This window comes from Nicotiana tabacum, chromosome 22 (assembly GCF_000715075.1).
Source record: "Nicotiana tabacum cultivar K326 chromosome 22, ASM71507v2, whole genome shotgun sequence".
NCBI lineage: Eukaryota > Viridiplantae > Streptophyta > Magnoliopsida > Solanales > Solanaceae > Nicotiana > Nicotiana tabacum.
In genome coordinates, this window is record NC_134101.1 from 68,804,595 (window position 1) to 68,823,072 (window position 18,478).

The window sequence follows — 18,478 nt, forward strand, 5'->3', positions numbered from 1 at the left end:
GAGGAAAGAAAAAAGGAAAAAAAGGTGTAACTGAATCCCTCAAATTAAGGCACTACTAATGAGTTGTATATAAATTGTAAGAAAAACTTATTTAGGGCGGGTAATATACAAAACTAGGACAATTTTGATAAATAAGTTTCAAATATTGTATAGGAACGAAAAAATATCTTTCTGAAAATTCCTCAAAATATAACAAATCACATGGACCTCCGTTAGAAAGTCCAATGACTACGAGCCCATATATATCAACTGCAAATAAAGCAGGCTTTTAAAAAGGCTGGTCCAAGTGATTTAGGATTCAGGTCCACAACCATAAAGGTGAGGAGCACTACACTGTATTCCTTCGAGTGCTCACCAACTGCACCTACCGGTTCTCGGTCAGGTGCGCATCTTGCCATCTTCTCAAGCGCCAAAGAAGGATTCGAGCAAGACAACCTTAAATTACATAAAAAGATTTGATTTTTAACGACGCCCATCTCCGAGGTTTGTGAAATTAAAGAAAATTAAGGTTTTAATGGAGGGGCTGATGAGTTTTCGAGCGAACTCTGTTCGTGCTGTCTCTAGACAGCAAAGCTCGGTACTAGTTCCTACATTCTCTTCAAAAATTACTAGTACAAGAGTTTCTGTTCATCCAATTGGAATGGTGAGAAATTCCAGATTGTTTAATTCATTTGTTGCTTCAGTTCAGCCCGTTGTAGCCTCTGCTGTTACGCCTTTTGACAACACATTACCATCTAAAGGTAAACATCAGGATCTGATATCATTCTTGCTGGGGCTAATATGTATTGTATATGTTTGTGTGTCTGTAAGTGAAAAGTCTGAATCTTGTTTTCAAAACTATAGCATCTGTCATATCTTGTTATGGATTGGTTGTTTCGAAATTTCTCAATTCATGCATGTAAAATGAATTTGGCCTGTGTCTGTGCATATATGTGTGTGTGTGTGTGTGTGTGTGTGTGTGTGTGTGTGTGTGTGTGTGTGTGTGCGCGTATGTAAGTGAAAAGTCTGAATAGTGTCTTCAAACTATGAAATCTGTCGTCTTTGTTATGGAGCAATTTCCCATAATTTTGTTAATCATGTTTGTAAATGAAATTGGCCTGAATATTTTCTCAAAAATGAAATTGGCCTGAATAGAAATATAGAGAATTCAGGTTACCAAAAAGAAATATAGAGAATTCATGTAGCTGACTTCAACTAGTTTGGAATTGAGACGAAGTTGATTGATTGATGATCATTAAAATGAGATATGGATTGGGTTTTATTATGGAGGGAATTGATTATGAACTATGTAGCAAACTGATGGTTTTCTGAATTATGTTAGAGGTTCTTGATGTTTGGCAAAATGCGAATGCTGTATGCTTTGATGTGGATAGCACTGTGTGCATAGACGAGGGCATAGATGAATTTGCAGAGTTTTGTGGGGCTGGAAAGGCTGTAGCAGAATGGACTGCTAGGTTAGCTGCCTTTATAATTTGTAGCAGATAATGGTTATAATCTAATATTAAATGCTATAGGATTTCATATCGCATTTATCTTGACTTTGACAGGGCAATGAATGGCTCTGTTCCTTTCGAAGATGCATTGGCAGCTCGTCTGTCGCTTATCAACCCTTCATTGTCCCAACTCCAGGATTTTCTTAAGAGACCTCCACGGTAACAATGTGCCTTTTATCACCTATGGTACATAAGGTTTCCATTTCTATGAACTATTTTTACCATCAAGACAACGAAATATTGAGTCATTCGAATTTTCACCTTTTATGGAAAATTGAACAGTTACATTTAAGGAGTAGATTTGCTTTATAGGTATAGACTATAGAGTGTTTGCTATTCCCCTTAATTAGGGGCCTTGATCATAACTGCCAATTTAGTTATTTGAAAAGACTTTTGACTGAGCACGCTATATGGTCATGGTTGTCAATTTTTTTTCCCTTTGAATTCAGACTTCAGATGTTATAGCTGTCTGGATTCATTATTCCTGCAACTTGACTAGTTACAGACATGTTGTAATTAACACAAAAACTATCAGTTGATAGGTTCTCCGAAGCAATCAATAGTAGTTAGGCATAATTTAAAATGCTGTTTTTTTTTTTGATGAAGTAAACAAATTGCATTAGTTAAGGCATCAAGAAGATGCAGAATTACAAAAGAAGAAGGAATAGCTCCAGTACAAACCAGGGGTTAGTTGTTCTTTCTTAACCTCGGGGAGCTCTAGCCCTCTTTATTAATTATCCTAAGAGTTAAGTCTTACAGTTCAGACAACAGCGGTAGTAGTATTAAAAACTCAACCACCCTTCAGGATCTTTAGAGGCCGTGGCCCCTGCCAGCTCTTTCTTCACTATGGCATTACAAGGGAAAAGTGATGGCTTGGCTAGAAGAGCTACTTAAGCTTTCATCAATTATAAAATTGTTGAAAAGTGACATAACCGGTTTTTATTATAAGCCTGTGATAGAGATAGACCATAACATAAGCCTGGGTCTGGGCTCAGCCTTTGTTATATAAAAGTTTTGCCCTAAAACTATAAGAGATGGCTTGGATTCCTCGCTCGTGTTCATGTCCACAAGTTGCCTGGTACAACTATAGCAGACCCATTGATTCTGATTTAAGGCTATATTATCCATCTAGATTGTCTGAATCAGATGTCAGTGCCCAGTATTTGAAATGGTGGAGAAAAGAAGTATTATTTCTAGCTGTTGCATTCAAAGGAATGTTGCGTGGACTAAGGAGTAAAAGAAGATCAAAATGGCTTTCTAGCCTTTATGCTCCTCCTGCTTTTGCTCCCAAGTTAAAACATGTGAAAGTAGCAACTGACTGTAACTTACGTAGCAACTGACTGTAACTTAAAAGAAGTAAAAGTGGAGAATTACCCTGATGTTCCTCCTGGTTTTCCACCCAAATGCGGTGAGGTAAATGACAAGAAGAATATATCGATGGGGGAAAAGAAAGTAAAAGTGGAGAATTACCCTGATGTTCCCCCTGGTTTTCCACCCAAAGTCAGTGAAGTAAATGAGAAGAAGAATATTTCTTCGGGGATTTCACAAGCAATGGATTTCAACATTGCGCCTCCTGATTCAATGGAGAAGAATACTACAGAAGAAAGAAGTTACACATTCCCTGACTATGCACATGACAGGAACAAGACTAATAGTGTAGCTCAGAATCTGATTACCAACAAGCAGAAAAGTGGGGAAAGAACTAGCTGTATTGATATTAACTTGCCTAGTTTAATGGATTTAGAAGCTCGTCTTGGCCGGGTTGAGCGACTAGTTGCTTCACACAAGAGTAGCTAGATTCAATATACTTATTGCAATTTCAAATGCATATTTCCTTTTGTGTGGTTTACTTGCTTCAGGTGTATTCTTCGGTTTCCTCTTCTGTTTTCTGTTTTCCTCCTTGTTTAATTAGTTTAGGTATGAACTACTAGAATAGTCTGTGTCTAATTATCCTTCCTTGTCGATAAGTTCAGTCAAGATGTGAAAATATATACGTACAAGCTTATTAGAGAGAATGTACAAACTTACTCAATATATGATAGTTACAGTTGACAGTAAGCCTGTTAGAGCTTCATGCATTTATTTTGGTTCGCCGTGAATGCTTGCTTTGAAATCCCTGCTACTTATACTCTGTGGAGTCCTCAATCACGAAATGATATTCTTGACTGCATATTATCTTAGCGTATTAAACTTGCAGCTCACTGAAGTTATGTTCTTTAAGTTAATAAAAAACATCAAATCAGGCCAGTGAACTGAAGTAAATTGGGGAGACGTTACTCAAAGTATGTTCTCTCTAAGTTTCATGTGGTGAAAAGGGGATATTTTAAATAATATGAGCATCAACAAAGGATCTTGGTGGGGAGGTGTTCTTTTACAAATTTTCGTAACCCTTATACCAACTGATATGTATCTACTCACACCTTATGATTATGCCAAGAGACGAGGCAAAAAGTACCCAACAATTTTATGAGAAAATGGCAGTGTTGGATTCAGTAAATTGTCCAGATTTATGAATGTGAATGTCGTTGTTTTCCACTATATGGTGTGCTTTTGTGTTGTTCAGTCGATGCTGGATAGATGTTGGTCTATTTGCAGTGTTACTCCTGATGTGAGTCAACCAGCAGTGGGCAAGTGACGAACGCGACATCTTATAGTTTTAATCCCTTTTTACCTGCTTCCCTGATTGGTTACAGTTAATTGGTTCCTCCAAATTTCATACCTGTATTCCTTCGGTCATCTGTTAGTTTGTGAATAACAAAGATATACAGCTTTGTGTAATTGACTTTTAGTATATCTAAGTCCCCAAAGAAAAACGCATATCAAATAAAGAAAACAAAAAAATTAGAGGGGGGTCAAACTTCCTGACAAGGAATATCGCTACCTTAGGTTGCCGGGCCCTGGAGGACTGACAGGGCGCACTGTTCCAAATGTTCCTGAAAATTCTTGCTCCCATTGGACCATTTGTATCTGTGCACTCAGCAAACCGTATGTCCCTGCTTGGCATAGCTATAAATTCATCGATAGCAATTTTAAAGGAAATCCCACACAATTTATAAATGTTGCAAGTGAAAAGACAATTTCTTTTTGTATTAAGCAAAACAGTATAAGATAATCTGGCTAATCCTTCAATCCCTAAAATTGCTAGACAATTCAACTTTGTTATGGTGTCTCTTTGAAGCTAGTTGGTTGTTTTTTTAATTAGCTTGGGTTGTTGAAATCTTTTCAAAAATAATCTTGCTTAATCCATTGATGCCAAATAAATCAACTAGTGTCTGGTGTCCCTTTGAAGCTAGTTGATTGATTACTTTATAAAGCTTAGGGTACTGAATCTTTTTTGGTTGTGATTGGTGCAGACTTTCTCCTGGCATTGATCTATTGGTCAAGAAACTGAAGGATGAAAAGAAAGACGTTTATCTGGTCTCAGGCGGGTTTCGTCAAATGATCAATGTATTTCCCTTGTTGAAATGTTTATTTTATGGTTAGTTTTATTTGTTCATCTTGCACCTGATATAAACCGATCAAAGATATGCTGTTGTGATTTTGCACTTCTTATAATATTAGGAAGTTCCAAACTTTCCAAGTGAGTTTTAAGCATCATTCTGGATAATGTTTCTATTCTTCGCTGCTGTTACTAATTTTCAAGTTTTAATTTGCAAAGTGCTTTACTGGGAACAGCTAAAATTGGCTGGTCATCTTCTTGTATAAATGTTATCATATGTATGAATAGGTTATGCTAATAAAATTTTCCAGTAGTTGGAACAAGAGGGTCAGGGCAAACCCGAAAACAAGATTTTTCTGGTTGGCTACCTTTAATATGATGAAAGATTTGAGTGGTCACTTGATTCTGTTTACCATAGTGTCCAATTAGACTTTCAAAAAATTTTCTGCTAGTTACCCAATTATTTGGTGCAGTTATTTGGGTGAAAAATGTGTTTTGATAACTTTAGTTTGATCAGTCATCATTCTATCTCCATATCAAATGTGTTTTTTATTTTTTATTTTTAAAAGTTGTGCTGATCCCACAATGTGGTGTATTATCTATATTTTTTCTAACCATAACTCTTTCCTGAAGCCTGTCGCATCAATTCTTGGTGTACCGATTGAAAATATTTTTGCCAATCAAATGCTCTTTGGGAGTGATGGAGAATGTGCTGGGTTTGACAAAAATGAGCCAACTTCAAGGAGTGGTGGGAAACCTACTGCTGTTCAACAAATAAAAAAGGTTGGTGCTGGAACAACTGGTGATATAGTTGCTTATTTTAATTTTTAAAGATTGCTCATAAAGCTAAGTAATCTTTCAGGCTCATGGGTACAAATCAGTAGTGATGATTGGTGATGGTGCTACTGATCTTGAGGTAAGTAACCAATACGCTTGTCTCCTGTTTGACCGCCAACTCCAATCACCCAAATGGTTAAAAAATGGGTGATGGATGGGGTGATATATGTAGCTTTTGTTTGAAAATTTACAAAAACAAACTTTGCAAACTCAGAATTTGACTTTTTTTTGCAAACTTTGGTTGTTTGAGTTGTTATTGCCAAAAAGAAAAAGGAGTTAGCGAATTTTTTTAAAGATTTCCAAACTCAGTTTTTCAAAACTTTCAAAAACTCAGAAACTCTAGAAAGTAGTTTTTATTATAAAATATAGCTTAAAGTAACAATATATAACAAGGAAAAACAAGCTAAGAGATATAGAGAGATAGAGAGAAGGAAGAGATTTTCTTCTTCAATTGTGTGATCTTTCCATCTATTACAAGGCCTTTATATAAGCATGAAAAGTGAAGAAATATGTCATTTGTTGGTTTATAGATATGTATAGTGTAGTCTTGTCCCACATTGGAAGAGGAGTAATATCTCCTTGTAGTGTATAGCTATAAATATGGACCTCTTGTATTGTATTTATCATCTAATATCAATAACATATTTTCTCCCGTGCCTTCTCACATGGTATCGGAGCATTAGTGAGAAAAGATCGCTGTGCGTCATTCCAACGTTAACCGGGAAGAAAGAACTTAGTCATCGTGTAATTTTTCCAGTGACCTAAGGCTTGTCTAAGTGAAAGTCACTTTCTGTCGGTGTTGTGCTAAAATCAACACCACCACGATGTAGATCACCCTCCGACTGCCAACCCCTGAAATTTTATCCGGCAGAAAAGCCGCCACGCTCCTCCACGCGCCTACAACAACTTTTCCGGCGAGGGTTTCAGCCACTTTCCGGCCGTTTTTTCGCGAAGCTTCTTCAGGACAGTGTGCTCTCCTCAAAATTTCGAGCCTACCCATCTAATTCAAATCAAATTCCGGCCACTTTTATATTTTTCCGGCGTGAACAGTGACCTTTCTGGCCATTTTTTAAAATATTTCTTCGGGGCAGCTTGCTCGCAAAGGAATTCCGAGTCTATCCATTCTGGTTACAACAATTTCCGACAACTTTGAAATTTTCCGGCGAGCTACAGTGTTTCCGGTGAGCTACAGTGTTCCCGCGTGAACAGTGTTCCCGGCACAGAACAGTGTTCTATTTTCCTGCTGTAAACAGTATTTTTCAAACTATTTCTTCAGTTTTCTCACAGGAGTTACTTATTTCCACTATTTCAAGTTAACCCTACTACTACAAATTGTAGCGACATGGGAACCGATGCTTTGAATAGTCGGATGGTTTCTTTAGCAGAGTATATTGAGTTCCTTCAGTATAAAGCATGTAAGCAGACATCTTCTGAGATAACTTCTGTTGTTCAAACAGGTAATAGCGTGACTTGTTTCTCCCAATCTTCATCCTCTGAGTCTTGGGTCATTGATTCAGGTGCATCAGATCATATTTCTGGTAACAAATCTCTTTTCACTACTATTTCGTATTCTCAATCTCTTCCAAACGTCACAATGGCCAATGGGTCTCAAACCATGGCAACTGCAATAGGTCAAGCAAGCCCACTTTCTTCCTTACCTTTAGATTCAGTCCTTTATGTTCCCAATAGTCCTTTTAATCTCATAGCTGTTAGTCGCTTAGCCAAATCACTTAAATGCGCTGTTTTATTTCTTGATGACCATGTTTTTATACAGGAACGCAGTACGGGGCGGATCATTGGTACCGGGCGTGAATCAAACGGACTTTATTATCTTATCCTTGCTAAATCACATGGACTCACATCTTGTCTTCCTTCTACAACTTGTCCTGTTACTGATTCACCAGATTTATTACATAAACGGTTGGGACATCCCAGTTTGTCAAAACTTCAGAAAATGGTATGTGGTTTATCTCACTTGTCAGCTCTAGAGTGTGAGTCATGTCAGCTCGGTAAGCATACCCGCTCCCATTTCCCTCGGCGTCTTGATAATCGAGCAGAGTCACCTTTTACTATAGTCCATTCAGATGTTTGGGGTCCTAGTCGGGTCAGTTCCACCTTAGGATTCCGCTACTTTGTCAGTTTCATTGATGATTATTCCAGGTGCACTTGGATATTTTTGATAAAAAATCGATCTGAGCTGTTTTCTATTTTTCAGACCTTCCACGCTGAAATTCAAAATCAATTTGGGGTTTCTATTCGCACATTTCGTAGTGATAATGCCCGAGAGTATTTGTCTTCCCCATTTCAGCAGTTTATGAAATCTCATGGGATTATTCATCAAACATCTTGTCCGTACACATCTCAACAAAATGGGGTAGCTGAAAGAAAGAATAGACATCTTATTGAAACTGCTCGTATCCTACTCATACAATCTCATGCTCCGTTGCGTTTTTGGGGAATGCCGTTCTTACATCTTGCTATCTTATTAATCGTATGCCATCTTCAGCTATCCAGAACCAAGTTCCATTCTCTGTCATGATTCCCCATTTACTTTTGTTCTCTCTTCCACCCCGTATCTTTGGAAGCACTTGTTTTGTCCATAACCTTACTCCAGGAACAGATAAGTTAGCTCCTCGTGCTCTTAAGTGCGTATTTCTGGGTTTCTCGAGAATACAAAAGGGGTATCGATGCTACTCTCCTGACCTCCAGCGGTACCTTATGTCCGCTAATGTTACCTTCTTTGAAACCCAATCATACTTCACAGGTTCGGGTCATCACTTAGATATTTCTGAGGTACTACCAGTTTCATCTTTGGAGATTCAGTCACTCCAGCTCCACCACCTACAGCTCCAGTTGGTTGGCATTGGGTTTATGCAGTCAAAGTCGGCCCGGATGGCGAGTTGTAGCTCCACCACCTATAGCTCCAGTTCCACCACCTACAGCTCCGGTTGTAGCTCCACCACCTATAGCTCCAGTTCCTCCACATAATCCAGTTCAACCTTCTGCAGCTCCACCACTCTTGACTTATCATCGTCGTCCACATCCAGCATCAGGCCCAGGTGATTCACGCCCCGCATCAGATTCTGCACCTACTGCAGACTTGTCTCCTCTTAGTCAACCAATTGCACTCCGCAAAGGTGTACGATCCACACTTAATCCTAATCCCCACTATGTCGGTTTAAGTTATCATCGTCTGTCGTCACCACATTATGCTTTTATATCTTCTTTGTCCACTACTGTTTCTATCCCTAAGTCTACAGGTGAGGCACTATCTCATCCAGGATGGCGACATGCTATGATTGACGAGATGTCTGCTTTACATGCGAGTGACACTTGGGAGCTTGTTCCTCTTCCTGCAGGTAAGTCTACTGTTGGTTGTCGTTGGGTTTATGCAGTCAAAGTCGGCCCGGATGGCCAGGTTGATCGGCTTAAGGCTCGTCTTGTTGCAAAATGATATACTCAGATTTTTGGGCTTGATTATAGTGATACTTTCTCTCCCGTGGCTAAAGTAGCATCTGTTCGTCTCTTTTTGTCCATGGCTGTTGTACGTCATTGGCCTCTTTATCAGTTAGATATTAAGAATGCTTTTCTCCACGGTGATCTTGAGGAAGAAGTTTATATGGAGCAACCACCTGGTTTTGTTGCTCAGGGGAGTTTAATGGTTGTGTGTGCAGATTGCGCAGGTCACTATATGGTTTGAAACAGTCCCCTCAAGCTTGGTTTGGTAAGTTCAGCACAATTATTCAGGAGTTCGGCATGACTCGTAGTGAGGCTGTTTTATCGGCATTCTGCTCCTAATCTGTGTATTTATCTAGTGATTTATGTTGATGATATTGTTATTACTGGTAATGATCAGGATGGTATTACTAATCTGAAGCAACATCTATTTCAGCACTTTCAGACTAGGATCTGGGCATATTGAAGTATTTTCTAGGTATTGAGGTCGCTCAGTCTAGCTCATGTATTGTTATTTCACAGCGGAAGTATGCCTTAGACATTCTTGAGGAGACTGGAATGATGGGTTGCAGACCTATTGACTCTCCTATGGATCCGAATGCTAAGCTTCTGCCTGGACAAGGGGAGCCACTTAGAGACCCTACGAGATATAGGAGGTTGGTTGGCAAATTGAATTACCTCACAGTGACTAGATCTGACATTTCTTTTCCGGTGAGTGTTGTAAGTCAGTTTATGGATTCTCCCTGTGATAATCACTGGGATGCAGTTGTTCGCATTCTTCGGTATATAAAGTCAGCTCCAGGCAAAGGATTACTATTCGAGGATTGAGGCCACGAGCAGATTGTTGGGTACACAGATGCTGATTGGGCAGGATCACCTTTTGATAGACGTTTTACGTCTGGATATTGTGTTATAGTAGGAGGTAATTTGGTGTCATGGAAGAGCAAGAAACAGAATGTAGTTGCTCGCTCTAGCGCCGAAGCCGAATACCGGGCCATGGCTATGGCGACGTGTGAGTTAGTTTGGGTCAAGCAGTTGCTCAAGGAGTTAAAGTTCGGAGAAATCAGCAAGATGGAACTAGTGTGTGATAACCAAGCTGCTTTTCATATTGCGTCAAATTCGGTGTTCCATGAGAGGACTAAACACATTGAGATCGACTGTCACTTTGTCAGAGAAAAAATACTTTCAGGAGATATTGTTACAAAGTTTGTAAAGTCGAATGATCAACTAGCAGATATTTTCACTAAGTCTCTTACTGGTTCTCGTATTAGTTACATGTGTAACAAGCTCGGTACATATGATGTGTATGCACCGGCTTGAGGGGGAGTGTTAGTTTATAGATATGTATAGTGTAGTCTTGTCCCACATTGGAAGAAGAGTAATATCTCCTTATAGTGTATAGTTATAAATAGGGACCTCTTGTATTGTATTTATCATCTAATATCAATAACATATTTTCTCCCGTGCCTTCTCACATCATTGAATATGTCATTAAGCATTTGAGATCATGGAGGAAGATCACGGGGAGGTTATGGAGTTACAATCATAATTCCATAAGTATTATAGTAGTGAAAGTTATGGAGATAATGGAGAAAATTAGTGAGCATTACTCCTTTGGTGGTTATGGACATCCACCATAATTCAAGATTTTATAACATTCCCCCTTGGATGTCCATAGATAATGTGCCTCGTTAAAATCTTTGTAGGAAAAAGAGTACACATATCATGTAATATGCATTGCTTGCTGCCTCATTAAAAACCTTGCCAGGAAAACCTAGTGGGATAAAACCGTAGCTAAGGGAAAAAGAGTACAATGCGTATTTGACTCCCCCTGATGAAAACATCAATTTATTTCACCTAGATGATGTGTTCCGATCCAGTATACCAACTTCTCAAATGTTGAGGTTGATCATGCTTCGTTGAATAGAATCATGAAATTATCAAGCGAACAAATTCATTGAACATCTATTTCACCGTTCGGTGAAGATTGTGTCCGATAAAGAACTTTGATGAAATATATGATTTATTCTGTCTCCTTTAATGTATCCTTCTTTAAATTGAGATAAACAAACATCATCGTCTTCACTATTATTGGAGTCTAAAGTCACACACCGGTTGTGTGTTGAGTGACTTGATTTATCAATTGCTAGTATATTGACATTGTTGAATAAATATCAACAATTGATTGCCTTGTGAAATAATAATATGGCAGTACCCTCACATACAAATAGATTGTTTGAAGAACGAACTTCAGAAAATGCCTGCATTTGCATAACCAACAAAACTTTGGCAATATTTGTTAGAATAAACAAATCTATATCAAGGATTCCTTTTGCAATATAATCCTAATAGTATTCCAATATCTTCATATAGGAATAAAACTATATCTTGCTTGTATATTGTTATACTCATAGTTCTAGCAAGATACATTAGTGCATCAATTGCACTAAACACAAAAACAAATCATGTATGCCGTGATCGCTCTAATTCACATAAGAATTTGCTGAAGCTTTATTTAATAAATTTCTTGGGAATCTTAATATGCTTCAGAGCAATTTAAATCCTTCAATGATTTCCATTATACGCATATCAAGTTTTTCATGTATTGCCAGATTAAAACCTGAAATGACTACATCCACCACAGGAGAACATGTCTCTATATAATCAATGTCAGGATATTTACAAGTCTTCTTGTGTCACAAGTCGTCTTTATGTCTATCGACTTGACCTTTTTCGCACAAGAACACATTTATACCACCACTGGCTTTATACTTTCAGGTGTTGGGACTATCCGTCCAACTTCACATTTTTCAGGTGAAGTCAATTTTCATTGCGTATTTTTTATTTGGCCAATCATTTATCTGTCCAAATTTCATGACAGATTTGAGCTCAAGATCCTCGTCAATATTAATAAAATTGAGCGCTACATTATATTAACAATATCGTCGACGATCATTTTGCATTGGTTCCATCACCACTCAATAAAGACATAACTTATCGAGATCTCATTATTTTCAGGTACCTGAGCCTCTCCCATGAGGTCTTATAAAATGTTATGTCATGGTGCTCTTATAAAGCACTTGCCTCCTTAGTATGACCATCTTTATCATTTGCTCCTCTCCTTCTTCAAGTAGTTTTATCTTTGGAACCGATTGGTCTGTTACGCTTCTTGCGTGCCATAGACTCTGTCCCTCATGGACTTTATTCTATTTGGAGCATTAGCAGCTGAAATATGACATTTAGCTTTGGGTCAGCAAATGTGTTTGGCAATAATTTGCAAATGAATTATCACTTGAACTTTAAGTTCATATTTTCTTGTACGAGGATCTATATGTATTCATAATAATTCATTCCACGTATCACTTTCTTAGCTGCCCATTTTCTACCCCTAATGTTGGGATCACCAACACATTTCCCAACCTTCTTTGGGAACCCATCTTTGTGCATTGTGGTGGCATAATTAAATCATATAGCACATCCATATTTTTAGATGAAAATTATTTGGTTCCTGACCCTGAACCGATTGTGATAGGGAGAACTTTTCATAACTTGGCTAGATGCGTACAAGTGCGGCTGTATATTAAATAATACATCTCATACCAAATTTCGTTTTGGGAGTTTTGTTCTCATAACCAACGGTTTAGCTATAATTGAAGGCATACGATTTCTGCTAAACCAACTTGGATTTAAACCAGCATTATCAAGATAAATCACCATAATTTATATTCTGGAATTGTGCTCTAATAATTTGAGCAAACAACCTTGCAAAAGTCAAACTGCAAGTTGATAACAAATGCACATGTGACCATACAATAGATGCATTTATTAAAATCATATAATAGTAAACGGTCCACATGGCAGGTGATTGGGCCCATATATTTATCACCTTTTATTCGTTCCAGAAATCAAAGGATTCAATCCCAACCTTAACTGGTATATCATGAGAATAAGCAGCACAAGAGAATTCTTGAAGAATCTTCTATTTCTTTAATATACGTGAATTCTCAATTAATTTTCGCATCATAATTTAACCGGGATGGCCAACCGGTCATGTCAACTAATATTTGTTTAAGTAAACCTCTAGTTTACTTGTGGCATGTGATTCAATCATCATGCTTATACTTGTGTAGTACAAATAGAAGAAAAGTCGGGTAACCTTTTATATTTACCCGGTATGATTATAGTAATTTGGAGATATTCAATCTTCCTTTCATTTAGTCTCAATATGCCAAAGTGTATGCCAACCACTTTGGCTTGTACATTTGAAACTCAAAAAGTTTCTTTTGAGACTTACTACAATATTAATGTCATGAACAATTTTACCCATCTGGGTTGTAACAAATTAGCTTTTCCGGAGCTCTTAATTGATTTTGTACTATAAGATCTTTTGTCACACCATCCATATGTTGAATGTCTCCTTCACAGATAAAATCATATCATAATGATTGTCATGGTCAAAATCATCATAAGCAAAATCATTTCTTGCTTTAATTTTACCTTTAATAACCTTTTATAAGACATGGCAAAATATTTTCGGCATACCACATGTACGCGACCAATAACATATTTATGTAACTACACAGTAATATTCATTATCTTTCCTTATCTCAAACCTCCCGTATAGGTGAGTTGTAGTATTGATTCAATCATGCATATATACATTCTTGTGCATAATTTATATCATATATATTTTCACATTCACTTTCAAGAATGGGTCTGCATTTACAATGCTTATCACAAGTCACATTTTCAAAAAATGGACCATAATCATCTTAATGTGCCTCATATTTACAGACCATATTGATACACATTTCCTTCACTTTTGAAGGATTATCTTGAAAATCCTTATTGTTCTCCTTATTACAATTTCAATTACCATAATGATGACTATTATTATTTTGGTCTTTGGCACGCTCACATTCATTCGCCAATCACTTGTCTTCGTTTAGACTTATTATGCACCGCTACCACATTCACTTCAAGAATGGAGCAAATCAAGTGGGACACGCTTCATGCCTTTTCATGAAAAATATATTATTTTTCTTTAGTCATCATTATATCATCATTATGGTACATTAAGACTCAAACCCAATGCCTTACCAATATAAATGCATGTTAGGCCATAATGAATTGAGACTCAAACCCAATTCTTATCATCATGGAGCATCAGGACTTGAACCCGATTTCTTACCCTCATGGTGCATTGCGACTTGAACTCATTGAAGTTGATATCATTAATAGCAAAGGACAAAAGTAATTTCAAATACGGAGGAAATGCTTACCTCTTGAGTTAAACTCTTCATAATGTCATTTGGATATAATTCTCAACAATAAACTTTCGTTTACTCAAATCTGCTAAGTAATTAGTGTCAAACAAATATATGAAAATACAAAATAATATTGAAAATTTACATGTGGTCTTTGCTGCATGCAATAAACCTACTTCAAGATGAAAGTGATATGACCAGAACATTAAGGAAAAATGATGTATCAAATAGAATAATAGTACTACTAGTTACCATGTACTTTTGTGGAAACTAAGTATTATGCTCTCTAAAAAAACAAAGAAAAATAGCAGAACCTTTAAGTCAATCAGGGAATCAAAAAAAATAATGGACAAATCTCTGTCTACTATCTACTATCTACTTACTATATGCTTTCCATATAGAAATGATTCAACATGTTAATTTGATAAGAGCTATCATCAATACAAAATTTGGTGCAGTACACTTATTGTACTAATATACTATATGTAAATTTATCAAAACATATAGTTTAGATATAGTACTACTATATCATGCATTAACATTTCATTACCCATAAAAAAAAGAGACAAATAATGAATGAGTCTAACACACTTGTTCAAGTCAACAAGTGTAAAAGTCGGTGAAATTCAAATGCAAACTAACATAAGACTAGTGGAATCAGACGCCTTTTTCCTCTTAACAAACGTGGGTATATCAATCTTAAAATAATCACATATAAAATACTTAAATACTTATAGCCAAAGCCAATTATAGTAAAATCAGTAAAGAGATAATTCATACGTTTGGTTGATTACAAAATCATTGTAATGATATAACTATATTCCATTTGCCAAATCAAAGTAAAATAAATTGGTTACATACCTAACTCTTACCGAAGAACATTTGAAAATATTGGCAACCATATATGTCATGTAACTAAGTTATAGTTCAAGGATATTTTCTAATGCAAGACATTCAACTTAAAGAACTATTACATGATAAATCCTTCAAGATAGATGATAAACCACAGATGTTTTATTATTTCATAAAATAATTTAGTACTGTAAGTAAAAATAAACCATCTAGATAGATATACTTTATGTATGATTATGAACCATCCAATATGAATGAAATAAATATTTGAGTTGTAACTATATGAAAAACGTTGCTCAAGTATGATACGTATATGACCACAAGACATTTATATTGTCATATATTAACCCTTCCAATTGGTATTTAAGTAAGCACAAAAATTATATACTTAGGAGCATACCTTGGAATGATGAACTGCTTACCAAAAAAAAGATAATCCATAGAACATTTGTCTCACTGTCCATACGAAATCCAACAGGCTTACACATCGGAAGCTACAGATCAACTTTGTTGCGACACATTTCCTAAAAGTTGAGAAGGATTGTCGCTCAGAACAATCGTGCTGATAACGTGTTATAAAATATAGTTCAAATTAACAAGGAAAAACAAGCTAAGAGATATAGAGAGATAGAGAGAAGGAAGAGATTTTCTTCTTCAATTGTGTGATCTTTCCATCTATTACAAGGCCTTTATATAGGTATGAAAAGTGAAAAAATATGTCATTAAGCATTTGAGATCATGGAGGAAGATCATGGGGAGGTTATGGAGTTACAATCATAACTCCATAAGTATTATAGTAGTGAAAATTATGGAGATAATGGAGAAGAGTAGTGAGCATTACTCTTTTGGTGGTTATGGACATCCACCATAATTCAAAATTTTATAACAGTTTTTGAATTTTTAAAAGATCTAAAAAACTGAGAGTAGATCTTCAGGAAAAATTGTTGTTATTTATCTATTGCAAAACAACTCAAACAAACAGAGTTTGCAAAAACTCAAATTATTTGAGCAAACTTTGCGTTTGAAAATGTTGAAAGCAAGACTGTCAAACTTGTTTGCTCTTGTTTATACTATTTTGTGAATTGTTTGCGGATTCTGAATCATAAATCTCTTGACAGCTTTTGCACTTCTCTGCAATTTTTGTTGCAGGCTCGTATGCCAGGTGGTGCGGACTTGTTTATTTGCTATGGGGGAGTTCAACTACGAGAGCCAGTTGCAGCCAAAGCTGATTGGCTGGTGTTTAATTTTAAGGACTTGATTAACTCATTGGAGTAATGTGCTATCGCATCTTCACTCTTCCAACAGGGGCTTATGCAGCTTTGTAGTTGTGTTCTTGATGTCATTTATTTGGCTCTTAAATTTTGCTATGAGGTATTGCGAAAAAAATTTGAAATCTTGGAAACTGACCTCATTATGATTGGGAGCTAAACCCTCGTCTTGTATTGTGTCTTCTATACTGCATTTCTAGAGAACTTATTGCATTCTCACCAGCCAGAATGAATGGCGTTCACTAGAGAAGAAGCTACCTTTATTTATTTAATATAACAACCGTCTTCCTTGTCTTGTATTGTCTCTTCGATCTTAGCTTGATATATAGCAAATGTTTGGTTGAAAATGATTCACAGTTACCTTTCTGGGCTGGTTTTATGTCTTGGCTTGCATGACAATGACAATATATGAAACAAGAGCAAAAGAATCATGTCGTGCTACATACTGCAAATTGGATGAGTTTTGAACAACCTAGTGTCTCTTATTTGAATCTTAGAACTGGAAATGCAGAACATGAGAACAGAGAGTACCAAAGAGTCTCCCACTCAAAGGCCCCAAGAGAAACTGATTAAACAGAGCATTAAACATAGTAAAAAGGCAAAAAGAATAAGATAAAAGATAAAAGATTTGAACAGAACCTCAGTTCAAAAACAGGAATATTATTACACGGGAATACATTAGCGGTTAATAGGCCAAATAAGGAGACGGCTCGGGATGAGAAGAACAACTCTATTATATCTTCAATAGTACAAACCTTACTATACGCAATCCATAGAGTAGTTGCTCCATTTACATATAAACTTATATGGGCGTCTAACCGGTGATCTCAATGGACTTGACATCAGGCTTCTTCACCTCTTCTTTCGGAACAGTAACAGTGAGCACTCCATTCTCCATCGCCGCCTTAACTTGATCCATTTTCGCATTCTCCGGAAGTCTGAACCTCCTCATGAATTTGCCGCTGCTGCGTTCCACACGGTGCCAAGTATCATTCTTGTCTTCTTTCTCTACGTTCCTATCTCCGCTAATCTGAAGAACCCTATCATCCTCGATCTCCACTTTCACTTCCTCCTTCTTAAGCCCAGGGAGATCGGCCTTGAACACATGAGCCTCCGGAGTTTCCTTCCAATCGACTCGAGTGTTCGCGAAAGCAGAAGTCTCCCCTGAATTGGAACCTGGAAAGCCCAATTCCCTGAACGAATCAAACACGTCAATTGAGAATGGATCAAAGACACTGCTTCGTCGATCGCCGAACATTCTTGGAATCAGTGACATTTTCAGTGAGCTTTTTGAGAATTTTCTTAATTTGCTTTCAGCTTTCAAGTTCGTTGGTTCAAGGAAGAGGACCTGGGTAGGTATTTATACTGTCGTAGAGTGTTTAGTGCTTTCTCGATACTTCTATCCGCACCGATATTTCTTGCCCCAAGTATATTCCGGAACGTACATAAGCAGATGTCGAGAACTTTCTGGACCAATCTCGTTAAGCCCATACACAAAAACGCAAATATGCTACGAAATTGGGTCGGCTTCTCTGGTTACCGTACCTTTCATTTGCGGCCCAAATTCATTAGTATATCATTGGTAATTTTTTGGCTATTTTTTGTAGCATAATTAAAATGGCTAGTTGTTGATAAATGTGTTTTTCTTTGGTAGATTCCCATCAGACTCCTTAAAATAAATAGATATGAAAATGTATATTGATATAAATTATACCTTCTAGGCATAATAATTGATGAACAAATTACTATTCAAAGTCAACAAGTTCTTAGCAAGATATGTAACATGTTATAAAAATTATAGTCAAGTACTTCAAAAGAAATTTTAAACATAATTCCTTTTTTAAGTACATAAGGCGAACAATTCAA

At 36.8% G+C, this 18,478-nt stretch overlaps 2 protein-coding genes across 3 annotated transcripts; one reads left to right on the forward strand and one right to left on the reverse strand.

Annotated features, from left to right (window-relative positions):
* The first annotated feature begins 280 nt into the window (after window positions 1–280).
* On the forward strand, window positions 281–16,905 carry LOC107802392 (phosphoserine phosphatase, chloroplastic). Of its 2 annotated transcripts, none has more exons than XM_016625876.2 (7): window positions 281–740; window positions 1,322–1,454; window positions 1,548–1,652; window positions 4,847–4,940; window positions 5,566–5,715; window positions 5,795–5,848; window positions 16,494–16,905. In XM_016625876.2, the coding sequence occupies exons 1-7, from the start codon at window positions 515–517 to the stop codon at window positions 16,617–16,619; spliced, it is 888 nt and encodes a 295-aa protein (XP_016481362.1). In that variant the 5' UTR covers window positions 281–514; the 3' UTR covers window positions 16,620–16,905. The 2 variants fall into 2 exon arrangements, with proteins under 2 accessions (XP_016481362.1, XP_016481363.1); XM_016625877.2 differs by lacking the exon at window positions 16,494–16,905 and adding an exon at window positions 12,244–12,555.
* A 351-nt stretch (window positions 16,906–17,256) lies between these two features.
* Window positions 17,257–18,027, reverse strand: LOC107802394 (17.6 kDa class I heat shock protein). Its single transcript, XM_016625878.2, has one exon. It carries the CDS (start codon window positions 17,886–17,888, stop codon window positions 17,427–17,429), a length of 462 nt encoding a protein of 153 aa, XP_016481364.2. The 5' UTR covers window positions 17,889–18,027; the 3' UTR covers window positions 17,257–17,426.
* Between the last annotated feature and the right edge of the window lie 451 nt (window positions 18,028–18,478).